Source organism: Microcaecilia unicolor, chromosome 11 (assembly GCF_901765095.1).
Source record: "Microcaecilia unicolor chromosome 11, aMicUni1.1, whole genome shotgun sequence".
Classification (NCBI taxonomy): Eukaryota; Metazoa; Chordata; class Amphibia; order Gymnophiona; family Siphonopidae; genus Microcaecilia; species Microcaecilia unicolor.
In genome coordinates, this window is record NC_044041.1 from 67,080,409 (window position 1) to 67,100,449 (window position 20,041).

Sequence of the window (20,041 nt, forward strand, 5' to 3'; positions counted from 1 at the left end):
TTTTCCTTGAGTCCTGCTTGACTAGTCCAGACAAGTGGATTCTGATTACTAAACAGCAATGCAGGCAGAGAACACTGACTTTCAGGGATATCATCACCAATAGAAGGATTACTGCCAACCTGGAACTTGCCCATGTAAGTTACATCTTCGGAAGATGGCAGCATAACTGAGAGGATCTGAGCTCACTGAGTAACTCTTCATATCAGGTAAACACAAAGCTTCCACAAGTGGGAGTACCACCATGATCATGAAATAGCGAAGAATCAAAAGATGACTTCCTGGAAGAAAGCCAGTGGCTTGAAAAGCTACTTTTGTCCAAGTGAATGGGAGGTAGAGATAGAATGCAAGCCTTAGTCTGTGGCCTGCACATGAAATAAAAAAAATCTAAGAAGCTAAACTGGAAGGGGCAACATGGTACAAGAAATTCACCAGAGCAGATCTGGGCAAATGCTGGCAAAGCTCAAAAGGGAATTAAAGAGCATGGGTATTTCACTCAACTATATGGAAAATGGCTGATCTTAAATTTATTTGGATAGCAGACTGAATATTGCCACTATCTAGAAAGTGAAGGCACTGATCATTCTACTCATATATTCAGCACCACTCATTATCTAGATAGTAACGTTGAATATATGTGACTAATATAAATGCCACAGCCAGTGTTAACTGTCAGAGTTAAATATTAACCCAAAAGTGTTCAAGCTCCTAACTTTGAAGAGTTAGGCTACTAAGATAATCTGTTTGAAAATTTAACTATGACTAACTTCTGAAACGTATGCTTCTAATTTCACTTAGGAGTCATAAAAATAGGTGGCAAAAGGGAAGGGTTTAGGGTGGAAGAAAATAGGCACTAGGTACCTAAATTAAGATTCCTAAACCACGGCAAATGAATGAAAATTCTAAATTTAAGAGCATTAACTTTTTGGGATCCAAAATTTAGGTGAACTTTCAGCTGAAAACTTAGGGGGTCTTTTACTAAAGATGTTATCTGCAGCAGGGCTCATAGGAATAAAATGGGCCCTGCTGCAGATAACTCGAGCTAATCTTTAGTAAAAGACCCCCTTAGAATGTAAGCTTGAAAATAGGAAACAAGTTTAAGTTCTTAAGTTTAGGAGGTCATTATTTTAGGAATATCAAGCTCAAAGAGTCTGATTTAGGTTCTTAACTCTCAAATTAGATACCTGAACCTTTTGAAAATTGGATCCTGACTAAGATGAGAAAGAAGTCTATTGACTGCTTATAGTAGTGAGAAAAAAGGCAATGAGAGGTGATGGAAACCTAAGAATTTGCAAAACAGAAATACCATTCCAAAGATTCTATGTTATGAAGTTCATTAAAAAAAGAAACCCCAAAAACCCTGCAAAACACAATAGCAAACAAGTTTCCTGCATTCTTCCTTCTATATGGTTCCCCATTATAGGGTCTGCCGGTAATTTAGTTGTAATATCTAAAAAATATATCCTATACTTTGTATTTAAATGTACAATGTGCACATCTGATGCCAATTTGGTTGCTTTCCATTCTCACTCTGCCTTCCTCAGACAGATAGTTATATAATACTTAAATATCTACATCTCCATGCTTCATATACAGAGATTATCCCCTCTCATACTCCATGGCTGGGGAAGGAACTCTCCGGTTCTAGTGAAAAGGGATTTCTTCCAAGCCCTGCTGGCTTACCAAAGTTTTAGAAAACTGACACTGATGTTACCACAAAGTATGGCTGAAATGCTTTTGCTGGTGAATAGAAACGAGGCTGTATCATAGAAAAGCATTACCTAGAACAGAGCGAGGTTCACATAAGCTATGTGGGCTGGCAGCTTATAGCTCTGTCACTTCATGTTAATGGCTGCTGATATGCAGCAGAATTCAGACACTTTTATGAGCCATCCTCACTTTTTTTCTCCGTTTTTTTCAGGCAGCAGTTTGCAATGTATATGATGTACACTGGGAAATTAAAATGGACAGTGACCAACTTCTTAACTTCACATTTCCTGGATGATATGGATTTAAGGAGAAGTATTCAAACATTATTGAAAAATGTCTACCTAAAGCCATGATATTTTTACATGACTGTACATTATATAGTATAGAGAAAAATATACTAATTGCTATTGATCTAATATTTCCATAGTAACATATAGCAACATAGTAAAGACAGCAGATGAAGACCTGTATAGTCCATCCAGTCTGCCCAACATTTTACCGCGACATACCTTAAAATGTTATGTGAAGTCAATCTGCTATTTTATACATCCCTATATTATCCCCAATTACAGGGTGGGCTGGCCTCAGAGTCATATAGTTACATTACTTGAAAGCTGCTAACTTTCAGATTCTAAAGTTATAAATATAAGCATATAACCACAGAAGGCTCTGTACAATGCTATCTTTTCGCTTAACTGAGACTCCTGTTAAAGCACTAGTCCTACGGTGTTCAGCTGTCTACACCCCTGTTCTATTCAAGTCCAAGGGTTATCAAATACGTTTTCCTCCACGCTCTGCCCTTGGTCCACATCCTTATAAAGCAGTGGGCTGACTATTCCACCTGAAAATTTGTACAACTTTGTTGAGCGTTATTAACTTCTATATAAATGGCAATATGTACTAATTGTGGCCAGAATAGTACCTGATGCTTCATACAGCTTACACCCCTCTATGCCCTGTCTCTGAAATTCTGCATTATATACTGTAAGAGATCATTACATGGAACTGAGAAAATACTTTTGCTGTGATCCTGTTTGGTAAATACTGGCGACAATAGACAGAACTAAGAGATGCATAAAACTTTGCATTCCCAAATTACTAATGTTTCTCTGTGACTAAAAAAGAATAAAAACTTCACTGCACCGTATATTGATAATGTGAAACAGATAAAATGCAATGTCCATGATAGTCATCTCAGAATGGTTTGATGCAAATACCATAGGATGGGCTACTGACAAGATATAGCAACATTTTGGGAATTTCATGAGATCCTGATAAATTAGAATACAATCATCAAATACTGAAAAGCTTCCTATATTTCAACTTTGTAGTGCATATGAATGAAAAACAAAAAGGAACAATGGGATAATTATTAAAAGCATCCCCTACACCACCCTCCAAAATATTACTCTCTCTATTCAAGAAATGCAGGCCAGGGAAGAACTTTGTCACATCAGCAACTCTTCAGAGATAAAGTGACTTAAACCCATCCACTTTATCATTCTTAAATTTACTCTTTAACGCCACCTTTAAGGCATACACACAAATAACACTTAACAGTTAAAAAAAAAAAAAGTTTAGTTTAAGCCATGGCCCAAAAATCAGTATGAAAAATGCTCCCACCCTGATCCCCTCTCCTAAGATTTTACAAATTGCTCCCTCCATTCAACAGTTTAAACCCTTCTGCACCACTCAGAAGTCAATTTTTTTTACTATTTTAGATTCTATGTTAGATCACTCAGCATTTTAATACTCCACATGGAGATTCAAGATTTGTTGGACTGATAAGTGCTGTAGTCTAGAGTACAGCTATAGGATGGTACAGGGTTTTTTGTCCTTAAAAGGATTCTCTGAAGCAGGTACTCCAACCAGCAGAGGGTCATTTTTGGCATGCTGCTCACAGTAATTCATTAGATCAGCTGCTGCTTTAGAAACCTGCAAATAAAAGACATGCAAACATTTTTCTTCAGTTAGAGAAGAAAGTATTTGAAGAACAGAAACAAATCTATTCCAAATAGACATATCAAATCAAACAAAACTTTGAATCACTCCTAACAACTCCAAATTATGAAACTTTCTTTGTGAGTGGTGGACAGTTGAGTGAAGCAGTCATAGAGCACCCAGCTCTGAACACTTACTGCTCTCAGGGTACTTCCAGCAAGGACTTGGAGTCCTTTCAACAGGAGTAGTTCAGACTACCCAGGAGCATAGCCCAACTCCAGAGTTTTTGTATCTAAATCCCGAGGCAGGGAAATCTCTCAAGGCTGCATCACACTCTCCCGACAGGGCCTGGCAAAACAATGTTCCACCAAGGTCTGTATCCACTCAGGACCCTGGTTTCTCATCAATCCTAGGCATCTGGATCAGGTGGGTGGGCAGTTGTCAGCTACATCTCACTCTGGGGGAACCATCATTTGCATGCTGCCCCTGCCAAAGGAGGGAACTGCACCAATATGGCCACTGTTCTCACCACAACCAGGACCTCTCTCAACCATGAGGCACAACTCTGGGTGGAGAGATCATGACCACTGTGATCAGTCAGGCTGAGGAACTGCTGCACCAGACTAGATCTATACCATTTGCTGAGGCAGAGAAACACCATAGAATTCTAGGCTGCACCAGCCCTTATACTGGGAATGGCACTGCAATAGGTCAGTATCTCTACCTCCACCTACTAGTAGAGGGACTCTGAACTGGTCTCGCTGGATGAAAATGAAAACATTTACAAAAAAGTATGCAGAATTTTATAATATTGAGAGTGGAATTTTCAGAATTTTTGTGTTCAATGTTATGTTTTGCACAGAATGTCCACAAAATATCCATCTGTCCTAGTGCCGTTGGACTCACCTTGATCCTATCAATTCCAGCTTCAATACGGAGCTGTTCCACCAGCTTCCTGGCCTGTGCTATATTATTAGTGGTTGACATTGTCTGCCATCGGTTCTAGACCCAAACGCTTGCTAGAATGCTGGAATGAGAAAGATTAGCGTCATTGACATGATGAAATGATGACTTTTTATTCTTAACACCTATTCAGGACACTTTTGGCACATGAACTTTAAAATCTTTGCAGTCTAAGGACCCTGTTTACTAAGCTGCGCTACAGGCGTGCTAGTGTTTTTAGTGCACGCTAAAAACACTAGCGTACCTTAGTAAACAGGGCCCTAAATTCTGTAATCACATTGAACATGTTTCAGAATGTTGGGAAACAAAAGCCCTCTACTTTTCTCTATGCAAAGCCTATTCTGTTGGCCATATTTATTCTCATCAATGATAGCATGAATACAGAGTAAGAACAGCTATTACTTTAAAGAAACATCAGGACTGCATTCATTTAAGGTCCTTACAATGAAAACTTAAAAATATAATAGTTGCAGTTGATGTGGCAAAATGAATCCCAATTACACAGGATTCATGTCTAGCCTGTTCTGAATCCCCATATTCCCTGAAACTCAATACAGTTAACTAAAATAAAAATGTTAACCAGAAAAGCCAGATTAAGAAACTACAGGGAAGGATGTCACAGAAACACTCATAACTCATGAGTCATGGTCCAGTTTGTCAAGGAGAAGCTTTGTACAGTCTCTGCACAGGGCAACTTAGCTGCTAGCTGATGTCACTGATAGGCCTAACTGCCAAAATACATTTGGGTTTTCTTCATTTCCCAATGTTTGGAACAGAAACAGAGGACACATTTTTTTTGTTTTGTTTTCACATTTCTCAGACCTTTAAATTTTACATAATAAATGTAAGAAGGCTGTACTATAAGAATGAAGAGACTTGCCAGGATAGGAAGAATAATGAAGTTGCTGATTAGGGTAGGCATACTGCGGTCATAAGATTTAATGACTCGAGGCCGGCTGTGAAATGGGGGGAGGAGGGGAGGGCATGATCACCAGATAAATGAATGATGAAAAATTACTGTTTCATAGAGAGTGTACTCAGGAGGTAGACACGGTTGGTTCTACACGGGAAGTGCCCGATGTAAACGATTTGTTAATATAAAAACTGTTAGTAGTAGTATGACAGGAATACCTGGATAATACTAAGATGCTGTTGATTCCTTAGTACAGACAAGTGAATAGTGAATAGTTCACGATCAGTTCTTCGACTCTTTCATGAATGTTCTAATACAATAAACAAGGAAGCACCAATTGGTCAAATGCTTCCTACAGGTTAGAGATGTTAGTTCGTGAAATGCAATTGAACTGTTATTATAGGTTAAATGTTTATCTGTTATGTAATGAAAAGAAAGGGCTAGGGTAAGAGAAGCATATTTAAGGTGAATGAAGAAGTGAAGAAGGAAGGATAGGAAAAGAAAACTTAAAAATATAATGGTTGCATATATCCAGAAATGTTTAATAATGCCTTTTGTTATATTACTATCATGTATTCTATTACCATGCAACCCAAAATCCTTCTGTAATATCAATTATCTATTCTCTTCTTACTTCCACTATCCATGATTTATTGTAAGCCACATTGAGCCTGCAAAGAGGTGGGAAAATGTGGGATACAAATGCAATAAAGAAAATAAATAAATAAAAACTTAGAAACAGCTTGCTGCATTTTATCTTTCATGGGAATAGATTTAAATCTGCCTTTTATGGATGTAACAATGTCTCTGGTTTTCTTTGTATTTGTAAACTGTTTTCAATAATAAAAATGTTGAAACATAAATGTAAGAAATGAGAGAATCAAAATATTTGATATCTTTATTCACATGTATACATGGCTCATAGGCACAAAATAGGACATGCAGCATTTAGCGCATGTTAATGTCTGTTAGCATGTGCTAAGCTTTAATAAAAAGCCCCCCCCCCCCCCCCCCCGTAGTTGTTTAGAGGTGACCATCAGCATTGGGCAACTAACTTCCAACTCCACAAGAAACATTAACCCCAGCACAACAGGAAGCAAGTGAAAGCTTGGCTCTTCTCCCCAGCCTTTAACAGAAGAAGCAATTAACTTGTGGCGCACACACACAAGGACTAACAATGATTGCACATGCTGTAGCAGGATTCTTATCTACTCCAACTCTACTGAGCTTATTCTTGCTGTATACCACCTTGAGTGAATTTTTTCAAAAACGAGGTACATAAACCCTAATAAATAAACTAATTCACTTTCTGAGCAAAATAATCTGAATTAAGGAAAGCATGGAACATGCACAGGATCTCTGAGAGAGACAAAAATATTGTAGAGCTGAGAAATTAGTGTGGATGGGAAGACTGAATGCTGTATGGTCTTTATCCGCTATCATTTTTCTTTTGTTTCCATGCTAATCTACTTGCCTACTTAACAGCATGGGGGGGGGGGGGGGGGGGATTTAACCCTGTGGGGTTGATGCAGAAAAAGTTTCACATTGTTTTACCATGTGTTTTACTAGCCAAGCAGTGCAGAAAGAGTTTCAGCATGGGTGTTAATTTCTGAAAAACCCCATACCACACATCGGATTAAAATGATCGTTAATGCGGTGATTATCAATTCTGTGCCATGCAAAAAAAAAAAAAAGTTTTGGATGTGCAGCTAATGCAGGAAATCTTTGCTAGGTCCAGGGCAGTGAGCAGGCCTGGGGGAATGGTCAGGGATGGGAGGATGCCTCTAGACACTAGCAAGGATTTTATTTTTTTTAAGTCAGGGATAAGGGGATTGGGTTGGGAGAGAGGGAAGAAGAGCGGGCCACTAGACCACCAGGGAAAGGTTATTGAAGTGGGAGGAGAGGAAGAGGGAGATCGGGCCGCCAATACAGACTGCCAATATTCTGTGCTGATGTGAAGTGATTGGCAGTCCCATTCCCTTTTTCAGTTTTCACCCTTTGCAGGTACCAACGGGTCATTTCGCAATGGGCTTCAGATTAGTGCCATGTTTTTAATGTGGCAGTAATTTGCATGCTCATTACATATGGCATGCTGTCTGTAATTTTTTTTTCATTGTCTGCAGTAAAACCAACGAACTGAGCTGGCTCTACTGCTTGTCTTTCTGCATTGGTCCCCCATGGGATCAAGCTGGCTAGATTCCTTGAAATTCAGTCCCTCTGGACTCAAGGCAGCTTTGAGAGTTTGTATGAAGTGATTCACTGTAATTCAAAATGACAATAAACATACTGGTATCAGGTATCTCCACCTTAAATTCAACTGATAATGTGCAAATGTTTAGCATGTGCAACTTAATTACAGAATATAAGCATAACCTCCCAAGTACACCTTGAACAGCAGGTACTATAATGTCTTGTCTGAACATGTTTTCATAACAGCAGCATGAGTGAATTTAAATTATAATGCAGGCACGACACCTATAAGTAAATAATTTAATTTTTAAGAAATGGAATGCTAACCAACAAAATTCCCTTTCGCTTTTTCCAAAGAAGTTAAGGCAGCCTCCACCCGCCTTATTTCCTTTGTAATGGCAGGAAGTGAATATCATTATAGAAAAATGTAATCATCCCTTTAGTTTTTAAATTCTCCACATATTTCTCATATTTTATAAGTAGCCACTCCTAGCTTGCTAGACAAGCCAAATAATTATTTTCTCTACATGTGAATATCTACTCTATTGTTCATATTACACATACACGTTTGTTTATTTGTTTTGGGATTTGTTTTGGGGTTTTTTTGTAATAGCAAGGGTCTTTCTATTGAAGAAGCTAGTCTATACTACACAATTTGCTATCAGCACTGTTAGTCTCTGCAGGACTCTGTGCCAGTGAACATAAGAACACTGACACCTGCACCTCTCTCCTCATGCCCTGAGGTGACCTTCGAAACTTACACCCCTACTTTTTACCCCTCTCATTCTGAGGTGATTCCCCAATATCTTTTTAGATGTTTTGTGAGTCCTTGATTATATGGATGTTATTTGTAATCCACATTATTCAATGAATGATTCTGTTCAGTTCTGTGGTATATCAACCTGCATTAAATAAAATGAAGGCATGGGAGAAAGTAATCTTAACAGAGGCAGTTACATCCTTAAATGAAGGCATGGGAGGGGTAAGCTGCACAGAGAAGCAGCTACATCCTTAAAGGAAAGCATGGGAAATAGCTATGAGCATGGGATACCATAATCTACATATTGAAACCCAGATTCCACCACAGCTGTTTTCTTGGACACAATGACAGCACTAAGATTCATACAGGTGATCAATTCTCCAACCCACAAAAAAGGTCACATACAGATTTGGTGTTCTTCAAGGGGAGTTGACATCCCAGAACACTGGAATATTTATTTATTATTACATTTGTACCCCGCGCTTTCCCACTCAAAGCAGGTTCAATGCAGCTTACATAGTAATAGGGAATACAGAGTATAGATAGGGAAAATATAAGTTAAGTATGGCAGAATAATAAAAGAGATAGGTAGGTGGAGATGGACAAGGGTGAAGGAAGCGGAGAAGTATGAGCAAGGGGTAGGTGAGCATTGCGATATTGAGATAACACTTTTATCATGGACAAACTACTTTCTAATTACATTTTCTCTAAGTGACCACCTGAGGGGTCCCTTTTACTAAGCTGCGGTAAAAAGTGACCTGTGGTAGTGTGGGCACGTGTTTTTGGCAAGCGCTAGGCCATTTTTGTTTAATATGGCTGGGAAAAAAGGCTTTTTAAAATGGCACTAGTAAATGGTCGGACGCTAAAATTAAAAGTATCACGCAGCTATTTACTACCTGAACCCTTAACACCACCTATTGACCTAGCAGTACTCATGCAGCACGCCAATGGGGGCCACACTGCCGATTACCGCTGTGAATGACCCCCACGGTAGAAAACAGAAAAATATTATCTTCTGCGGGAAACAGTGCTTGCCTACTTTGAAATTAGCGCCAGGTAGACGCACTAACTTGGCGGTAGTATTGATTCGGCGTGCACTGCACACGAAGTAGCCCTACCACCACTTTGTAAAAGGGCCCCCGAGTTTGGAAGGAGATCAGACACAACAAAAATCTGACTGCTAAGAATTTCCTAGAGGCCTTGGACTATCCTCATGTAGATGAAAAGACAACTACAGTGTCAGAGCAGGTTAATCTTGAATACATAATTAACCAAGGTCCTACAGAAAACTGCACCACCAAAAAAAGTCTTATGCTCCACTCAAACACTCCTCTTGTTTCTCTCCAGAGCTTCAGATCCTTATATTTTAATCATTTTATTAAAGAATCACCATCATACAAACAATAAGAAAAAACACATACCTCCAAAAGAAGCTAAGCAAAGATACCACAAAATGAATACATTAGAATCAACTAGCATGAGGTAATTCAAGTTTTTGTTATTATAACCCTCCCTACCTCTTCCCAGCTGTTTCCCCCTCCCACCTAACCTGACCCACCCCAACTCCGTATCAAAGCAATAATCTAAAAAAACAAGCACTCCCACCATACAGGGATGGTCCCCACGACCTAATAGTAACAAGTATCGATAACAATTCCTCGAGGGCTCTCTTCTACCAATTGAGGAGACATGAGGGGAACAACAAAGTAGAAATATCTGAAAGAAAGCAAAAAAAAAATAAAAAATAAAAAAAGTAAATATCTGTTTGGAAGAGAGAGTTCACACTATAGTCCAGCATTAGATTGGCTTTTTAAGTATATTTAAATCAAGACTACAATCTTGCAGTGATAATGAATTTATGTAGATCTCCTATACTTCTAGGAATAACTTTGTCTTTTTGTAGGATGACCTTATCATCTGTTTCTCATGCAACATCAGTGCATGAAGGTGGTTAAACCAACTCCAAAAAGAGAGAGGTGCATCACCAACCCATACACTCACAATGTTTTTCCCCAATTATTTTTACTTATACTAATAAAGACTGTTGGATTCAAGTCTCCAGTGGTGAATCGTCTTTGGTTAGTCTCTACTTTTGCCTACTGTGATTCGTCATTGTAAAGAATTCCCCCTGTTTTGCACTTTGGATTTCCCCAATTAATGCCACTTTGCAAATAAGAAGGCAAACATCTTTTCCCGAAACCCTCAGAGACCCATATATATCCAGCAACCAACAAGCCGGAGCAAAGGAAATTCCTGTTTTGTGAGCTGTTCAATATAATATATCACTGACCATCAAAAATACTTCACTTTAGGGCAGGCCCACAAAGCATGGAAGAAAGAATTAGTCCAACAACCACATTTTAGGAAAGTTGGGGTAGCTATTTTCCCTGAATAATGTGCTTGTTGAATGAAATAAGCCCGAAACAATATCCTAAATTGACATTCTCTTAATTCTGCACTTACCGAAAGTTCAGGGATCCTTCTTATAAGAGGATAAAAATCAAGTGCTTCTGGCACTATCCCAAGATCCACAATCCAACGACCGCGCAAAAATACAAAATCCTTGTGGGGAGATACTACTACTACTAATTACTTCTAAAGTGCTACTAGATCGCCAGGAACAAATCCCACTGCATTAACCATTAGGCTGCTCCTCCACTGATATAAAGCAGTACAAAGCTCAGAAATCAATACCACCTCTCTCTTTATTTGCTCAAAAAGCTCCCTCAAATGGGCCTCACAATGAAGTATCAAACTGTTTTTATCCAGGGGAACTCACAGAGTGCTGAAACCTCCCGGATGATGTGGGTCAGTGAATTTCTTCTAAAGCGAACAATGTTGCATCTGGATGTATGACAAGCCGCCGCCCCCCCCCCCCCCCCCCCATCTTACTTCAGGCCCTTAATTGCACAGGGTGAAAACTGAAAAGGGGAAAGAGAATGGGACTTGATTCAAAGCGGTTTACATATTATATACAGGTACTTATTTGTACCTGAGACAATGGAGGGTTAAGTGACTTGCCCAGAGTCACAAGGAGCTGAGTGGGAATTAGACCCAGTTCTCCAGGATCAAAGTCTGCTGCACTAACCACTACGCTACTCTTCCATCTCACCTGAATGGAGGCAGGCTAAACTGTACAAGGCACGTAACAAAATACCACCAAGTCTTCACAGGAACCAAAAAACAATATTTCTCTCAAAGAATTTAGCATGCTGCCAATTCAAACAAGCATCTATTCAGCACAGTAAACAGACTACTGCAACCCCCGCAACAGAACAAGCCTACCCATCTGAGACTGAACTGCAATGATTTTGCTGCAAACTTTGCCAACAAAATTAAGTCTCCACCAGGATTTACAGGCAGTCTCACCCAGTCTCCTGTCAGTTAACCAGAAGCCCACAAACTTGCCCTCTCCTTATACAAACACATGGGATTCTTTTAACCCAATAACAGAGGAGGGTCTTGACAAAATCAACCAATCATCTGCTCCCTTGATCCCTGCCCATCAATGATAGTGCAGCATAAAAGCAGGGACCTTTCTTTCTAATGGACATATACCAACAGTATTAAAAAGGACAGTGCTGCATCCTCTGCTAAAGAGGATTAAGCTTGACTAGGACAAGCTTGAAAGTTACTAGCCGGTGTCTAACATCCCATTTCTAGCTCAGTGAATGGCTACAAGAATATCAATCTGGATTCAAACCTGGTTAAGGACCTGAGACTGTCCTCATATCCCTACTAGATCTTCACAGGATGCGAGACAGGGGATTTGCCTCAGCAATTAGTATTGTTGGAGTTCTCAGCATATTTAAGACTGTGGACCACAGTATCATGCTAGTACGACTGGCAGAAATGGATATCAATGGCACAGTATTTGCCTGGTTCAGATTCGCTACAGTCCATACCGGCTGACAGCACCTCATTGCCACCATGGACACTGGCTTGCAAGATATCAAAAGGATTAGTACTGTCCCTTACTGATCCCTTAGCGAATCGGAAAAGAACGGGTATGCATGAAGGAAATCACATGCAAATGAGCTGCTCACTGTTAACTCATTTGCACATGATTTCCTTCCTGAGGGGAAGCCAGTGCAGAGCAGTCAAGCAATATGTGTGGCTGCTCTGCGCATGCCAAAGACGGCTTCATACATGCAGACAAGCTCAGTGTATAATAGCTGTCTACAATCTTAGAAAAATACAAGTCCAGGTGAAGATGTCCAAGTGCTCGAGAGCGATGTCTTTTTTTTTTTTTTTTTAGAGTATGGGTGAAGGGCGTCCTTTGCTATGTCTCCGTCCCTGCGACGGCAGTTGAGGACGTCCAAAATGTGGATGTTTCTGTGAGAAGGATGTCCATGCCTTTGTTATGCCATTTTGGATCACAAATAGCAGCAGTGGGATTTGAACTGGCCACCTCTGGATTGCAAGACCAGTGCTCTAAACACTAGGCCACTCCTCCACGCCACTCCCTTGAAATTTGGCCATCCCTGTGAGGTGGGGGGGGGCAGTTCAGGACATCCAGAATGTTTGAAAGAAGGACGTCCACGCCTTCGCTATGCCTCCACTGACATAGACATACCCCCCCCCCCCCCAGGGACCTGCATACTGCTGCGATGGACCTGAGTATGACATTTCAGGCTGGCAAAAAAAGTTTTTAAAGTTTTTTTGGGGGTGGGAGGTGGTTTAATGACCATTGGGGCGTAAGGGGAGGTCATCCCTGATTCCCTCTGGTGCTCATCTGGTCAGAGTTCGGGCATCTTTTTGAGGCTTGGTCGTAAGAAAAAAATGGACCAAGTAAAGTCGCCCAAGTGCTCCCCATCTGTTAGGCACGCCCCAGCCCCGCCTTCGCTATGCCTCCATGTCCCAGGGAACTTTGGTCGTCCCCACGACAGGAAGCAGTTGGGGACGCCCAAAATCGGCTTTCGATTTTGCCGATTTGAGCGACCCTCAGAGAAGGATGCCCATCTCCCGATTTGTGTCGAAAGATGGGCGCCCTTCTCTTTCGAAAATAAGCCTGATAGTAACCTATGGCACGTTGTAAGTCTAAGGGCTTTGAAATGAGCCCCATGATCAAGATCAGATTTAGCCCTGCATTGCACTGGTAGCCAGTGAAGTTCTTGCAGAAATGCTATGATGTGAAGGTCCTTAAAGATAATGGGCTTGTAGAACAGGATCCTCCTCTACGCACCACCAAGGTCACTAGGGTCCTCCCAAGGAATATCCCTAACTACACTCATTCAAAAAGGAATCACATGATATGACACCTACCAATAAAGCCCCCACACTGGACCTTTTTTTTTCTTACAGTAAGGCTCTACTTCAGGAAGCAGGTGAAAGCTTGGCTCTTCTCCCAAGCCTTTATTGGAAGAAGAAACTAATTAGTTACAAAAATAAGGACTAACATCAGCTGCATATACTGTAGTACTTGTTTATACACTGCTACCCTAGCTGATATAAATTTTCATGCACCTTTTCTGACTTTATGTGCAATTTTCCTTAATTTAATGACCCTTATTTTCTATTTAACTTCTTTTATTCCATCTTATCCCACCTCCACTTTCTTCCTTTGCTGTCTATGAAGATGTTTTTATTGTGTATTGTGTTCACATTTTAAGCAGCATACTATGTGAATAATACGTACTGTTACTTGAATATTTTTACTGCTGTAATTGTCTATTGTTCATTGTGCAATAGATAGGACCACATAAAAAGCAGCCCTATCCTTGACCGCTTAACTGTCTGGGCACCAGAACTGAATATTGTCCATTGCCTGGATAACTTCTGGGTAGCAACCTGAAGGGTTTTTGGTTCCCCTTCACAACCCCCCCCCCCCCGGACTATCTTTGATAGACCCAACGGTCTAGGGCAGGGGTGGACAACCTCGGTCCTCAAGAACTTCAATCCAGTTGGGTATTCAGGATTTTCCCAATGGATATGCATCTAATACTAACTCCTGGGTTAGATATTCAATAATTAGTCTCTTTATCATTACTTGCTCATATTATCTGACTAATATACTTTTAACATTCAATGGTCCGATCTAATAACATATACATACATTACAGATTCTGCATATCATATTTATTGTGACAAACACAACTAGCTATTACAAAAAATAAAATGTCAACAATATTTCCTACTTCCAAACACCAAATACTGACTTCCTTCTTCAAATCACAGCTGCTTGAAATTTACACACAAATCAACGTCAATCATGTGTTTCAAGAGTAAACTTGTAACCTTAATTTCAACTTGTAATGCCCCAGACACGCTGCATTTGATAATAATAAATCCAACAGCTGAGAGATTTCACAGCTTCATTGGAAGAGTCTGATATTTGACATCATATAGATGAAATTTCCACTGGTTCCAACACATTAATCATCAGTCTCATTTTGGTCCCAACACTGGCCGTGTTTCCTTATCACTTCATCAGGAGACCTTATACAATAGGTAATGTATGCAATTACACATCTTTTCATTCATAGAAAACACAAAATCAATGTTAAACTCATACCTTAAACAGCCTCGAACTACTGTTGAGCACACCACAGCAAGCTACAGCTTCCGGTGTGTTAACGGCATTTATTGCATTGTATGGGGTAACGTTTGACACTCCCTCCTTTTATATGGACATTAACAAGGACCAATCAATTTCTTTATTGAGCCCATTGGGTTCAACGGTATTCCAATTATAAATTAACCTTTGCTCTTTGCATATCAATTGTCTTTCGATACAACCCCTTCCCTTCTGAATATGGACCAGAACTACAAACTGCAAATCTTGAATTGAATGTTGATGTGATAGCCAATGATTCACTAAAGGGGTATCATGTTTTTGTAATCGTATATTACTTAAATGTTGTCCTATATGCATTTTTATTTTTCGTGTACTTTCCCCAATATAGCATAACTTGGCATGGGCAATGTATACCATACACTACATTCTGTGTGTTGCAGTCAGTTTTAAATTTTAAATGGAACTGTCTGTTAATGTTATTAACGATGTTGGTTAGCACAAAGAAAAACTAAAAATTATCATTACATGGAGGTTTGACAGATAAGCCTAGGTTTTCCTGTACATGGGAAGGGAACATGGGAGAGATTCTGTCTAAGAAGTCGTTTAATCAGTTGGTAGTCAGTGTGGAAACTGGAGGGCATGGACAATGTCAAAAATGTGTGTATTGTAAGCATGCAATTTGTGCCAATCAAATTTGGGTAAATAACATTAACAGACAGTTCCATTTAAAATCCTATATATATGAGCTGCAGTGTTTTTTTATGGTTGCTACCCTGGAGAAGGTGTTGGATTCTCACCTATTGGTTCCTGAGAAAAATATTTTATATATAAAGATATTTGGTAAGGTGGAAGATCATATATGCATTTAGGAATATATATATATATTTTATTATTAACATAATTATTTGTTACATATGAGCTTGTGTGTTGTTGTTGCATTACCCCCCTGAAGAAGCCATGGTGTTAGTGAAAGTTGGATCCTTAGTGGGGATTGATAAGAGGCAACGGGGTTTAGTCAATTTGTTTGGAGCATCAATATGCATTTTCATGCACCATTTCTTAGATTGAAGATAAGTGATTTAAGTTTCCTTTACATCCTGTGGAAAATATTTTGGACTTATGTGTGCAAAGACTGAGATGACAACCACTGGTTTACATCAACGAGGCTAACTGCCACTTTTCTGAGCGCACAGTTCTTTTGCATTATTTTTGTAGTTTGTTTTCTTTATTATATAAATTTTTTATGGCATATGTCTCACTTATATATACTGTCATCTACCAAGATTTGCTTATTTCCGATCTGACGAAGAAGGGCAACCTTCGAAAGCTAATCAAGAAATGTACTAAGTTATGTCCAATAAAAAAGGTATCATCTTATTTTCTTTTTCACGTTTTATTTTGTTTTATTTCTACTGATTACCTTTATGGCATAAAAAATGTATTTTGCATTAAGTGGAATGATAATATTGTAAGTACAAGAATTTCCTCAGAGATTTTTCGAGATATATTTTTGTAGGTCGGGTTTTTTTCATTTAAGATCGTTTCATAATTTGTTTTGTAAAAAACAGAGTTCTGGCCACCTGCAGGGGAGGTCTTCAACTGGCAGAGCTTGAGGATCCTCACCAGCTAAAGTATTTATATTTTCAGTTGGCAGGCACCAGGAAGGGGGGCAGCAGAGAATGGGGGTGGAGAGAAAAATTTGCACCCACCCACTCTGGACTTAGGCCCAACCTAAACTGGCTATCTGGCTATGCCACTGGTTTGCAGAAGCTTTGAACTGGCAATATAATTGCCAGTAATCTGATGACCGTCCAAAACAAATGAGTATTACTCCCCTTTTTCCCTCTACATGGCTCCTATCCTCCCTCCCCAGGTTTACTGAATCCACATATTCCCTCACTGCCTGCCTACCTCCACTCTCCTTCCCCTCTTGTGCAGACCTGAACTCATGTTCATGTCTCCCAAGCTACTAATGGAAGCTGCAGGGGCTGGTCCTGAGCATAGAACTAGACTGTGACTGCATGCAAGGACTAACTGAACATGCACTTATGAGCTGCATAGTATCCCCTCTTGCTCCCAGGTTCTGTGAGGGAAATGGCCCATGAGCATACCGTTGCTCAGTTTCCATGCTCACTTCCAACCTGCCACTGCTGCCACACCCAGCACCGGCCTGTGCAGTTTCCCCCAAGCTACTTTGGGAAACATGATCTCAGCACTATAGAAACTATTAGTATTTAAGTAGTAGGAAGGGCAACAGGGGAAGGGAGGTAGCAGAGAGCATCCACTGGAGGTAGAGAAATACAAAAAGTGAACAGGGATCCATGAATGTAATTTGCCAAGGGCCTAGTATAATATTAATCTGTCCTGTTTACTAGTGCCTATTGCTCCAACAATGTATAAATTAATATAAAGAATAAGTAACCTGCAACCCTTCATCTCAAGATCAAGTGCTGTAACAATAAACCAGTATGCTGTTTTCCAAGCTGAACTAGGAGAACATTTAACAGGGAAATAGAGAAAATGACAGCAGATAAGTCCCACAAAATCATTTACAGTGAAACAGAACACGACAACACAACACATAAAACCCATCACTGCCATCATCCTTAGTCAGGTATGGAAAAAAAAAAAACTTTCCTGTGGCAACAGGATTTTTTTCAGTGACTCTTTGGGTACAATCCTGGGTCCCTGACAGGAGGAGGGGCCATTGTGTTTTCAGCCTGTAAGGACACAGAGGACTGCATCAGTTGGTGTAAATGAGAGGAGGAAAGTAAATGGATGTGAGAAGAGAACAGAAATGTAAGGGGTGAGGACTAGAGGAGGGAAGTGTACCCATGTGAGGTAGGAAGTAATGAGGAGAGAGAGAAAAAGAAGACTCCATGGGAGTGGGAGGGCACACTAGCTAGGGAAGAAATGTGCTCACTATATATTCTTGCTACTCCTCTTCTGTTACACATAGTATTGTATGGGAAGACAGTGGCAGGAGTTCATTACTACTGTGCTTCATCTTTGGCAAGTGAACGGCTGAAGCGGCTAGGGCTCTTCAGCTTGGAGAAAAGATGGCTGAGGGGAGATATGATAGAGGTCTATATAACAATGAGTGGAGTGGAACGGGTAGATGTGAATCATCTGTTTACTCTTTCCAAAAATACTAGGACTAGGGGGCATGTGATGAAGTTACAAAGCAGTACATTTAATACGAATTGGAGAAAATGTTTGGAGAAGCCTAGTGGTTAGTGCAGTGGACTTTGATCCTGGGGAACGGAATTCGATTCCCACTGCAGCTCCTTGTGACTCTGGGCAAGTCACTTAACCCTCTATTGCCCCTGGTACAAAATAAGTACCTGAATATATGTAAACCGCTTTGAATGTAGTTGCAAAAACCTCAGAAAGGCGGTATATCAAGTCCCATTTCCCTTCCCCTTCCCTTCACTCAACATGTAATTAAACTCTGGAATTCATTGCCAGAGAATGTGGTAAAGGCGGTTAGCTTAGCGGGGTTTAAAAAAGGTCTGGACGGCTTCCTAAAGGAAGAGTCAATAGAACGTTATTAAATTGACTTGGGGAAAATCCACTGCTATTTCTGAGATAAGCAGCATAAAATGTATTGAACTTTTTTGGGATCTTGCCAGCTATTTGTGACCTGGATTGGCCACTGTTGGAAACGGGATGCTGGGCTTCATGGACCTTTGGTTTGTCCCAGTGTGGCAATACTTATGTATTTATGTCCTGGAATATTTCAAACCATGTCAGCCTATGTCACTGTTATGGGGCTACTGTGAGGCAGACCTACAGATTGGCAGATGGGTGACCAAGGCAGGGAGCAGGAAACAGGAGAAAGTGTTACAATGTTATACTGTACCTATACCAGTAGATACCCACAAAAACACTTGCAGCCTCTTCAGCACTAGCCCTTTCTCCTCCCATGTGACAGGACACAGATGCTGCTGTCCTGTTTCTTCCAATACTGCTATGCTCCTCCACTGTCTTCTCTGGCCACAAGCAAGATTGAACTATCTTCTGGACTGACCTTCTCCTGTGGGCTGATGGAAGTACCAATAGCAGCTGAACAGCCACAAGAGGAAACAGATAGCAGCACTGCGGTTATTGGGTACAGGAGAGTGCTACGGCCATCAGAAGTGGAGGAGTAGCCTAATGGTTAGAACAGTGGGGCTTAGAACCAAGAAAGGCAGGTTCAAATCCTATTTCAGCTCCTTGTGATCTTGGGCAAGTCACTTAACCCTCCGTTGCCTCAGGTACAAACTTAGATTTTAAGCTCTTCAGGGACTGGAAAATACCTACTGACCTGAATGTAAGCCTTGAAATACTGAGAAAGGCATGAGCTAAATCCAAACCCCTAGGGACAGGAAAATACCTATTGACCTGAATGTAACTAGCCGTGAAATACTGAAAGAAAGGCATGAGCTAAATCCAAATCCCTAGAAGTGTTTTGCTTGCTGTCTGCAGGAGCTTCAGAGGAGCAGTTCCCTCAGTAGAGTGTGCATTCACATTAATATGCAAGCCTTCACTTGTCAATAGACACCATTTCCTAGTAAGCATGCGGGGTATAAATGTTACAATACAATACAATATATATAAAAAAAAGATATCCGCATTAGGGCTTCCTAAACCTTTCCTGGTGACCCCATGACTAGCCAGGTTTCCAGGATAGCCACACTGAATATTCATGAATACTTATACTCCTACTATAGAAATGTATCTTATGCATATTCATTGTGGCTATCCTGAAAAACAGACAGGCTGCAGTGTCATCAGAACAGGTTTGGGAAGCCGTAAAAAACAAATATATAAAACAAGAGCTCTATATTTAGCTGTGTAAGAAAGAATGACAGTTCTGCAGGTGGAGCACATTATTCAGGAATCATCTGTGGGTGGCTAAGTATTTCCCTGACGTCCCAAAATATCTTTACTTAACCTAGATGAATAATGCATACAGTTCCGCCAATGAAACGATGCACACATACTCCACCCTCAGAAACAATTCCCACCTGTAGGCTGCAGGGTATCAGGTCTTCAAAAATATCTCAAA

The 20,041-nt window shown here is 40.3% G+C and overlaps 1 protein-coding gene across 2 annotated transcripts in view; it reads right to left on the reverse strand.

The window, feature by feature from the left end:
- Positions 1–1,039: 1,039 nt before the first annotated feature.
- Positions 1,040–20,041, reverse strand: part of GNG7 (G protein subunit gamma 7) — a 60,587-nt gene continuing 41,585 nt past the window's right edge. For both annotated transcript variants that reach the window (XM_030219683.1, XM_030219682.1), the window contains exons 2-3: positions 4,555–4,675; positions 1,040–3,642 (exon numbers count right to left, since the gene is read on the reverse strand). In XM_030219683.1, coding sequence (XP_030075543.1) covers positions 3,517–3,642; positions 4,555–4,635 — 207 coding nt within the window. In that variant the 5' untranslated portion in view covers positions 4,636–4,675 and the 3' untranslated portion in view covers positions 1,040–3,516. The remainder of the gene's footprint in view (positions 3,643–4,554; positions 4,676–20,041) is intronic.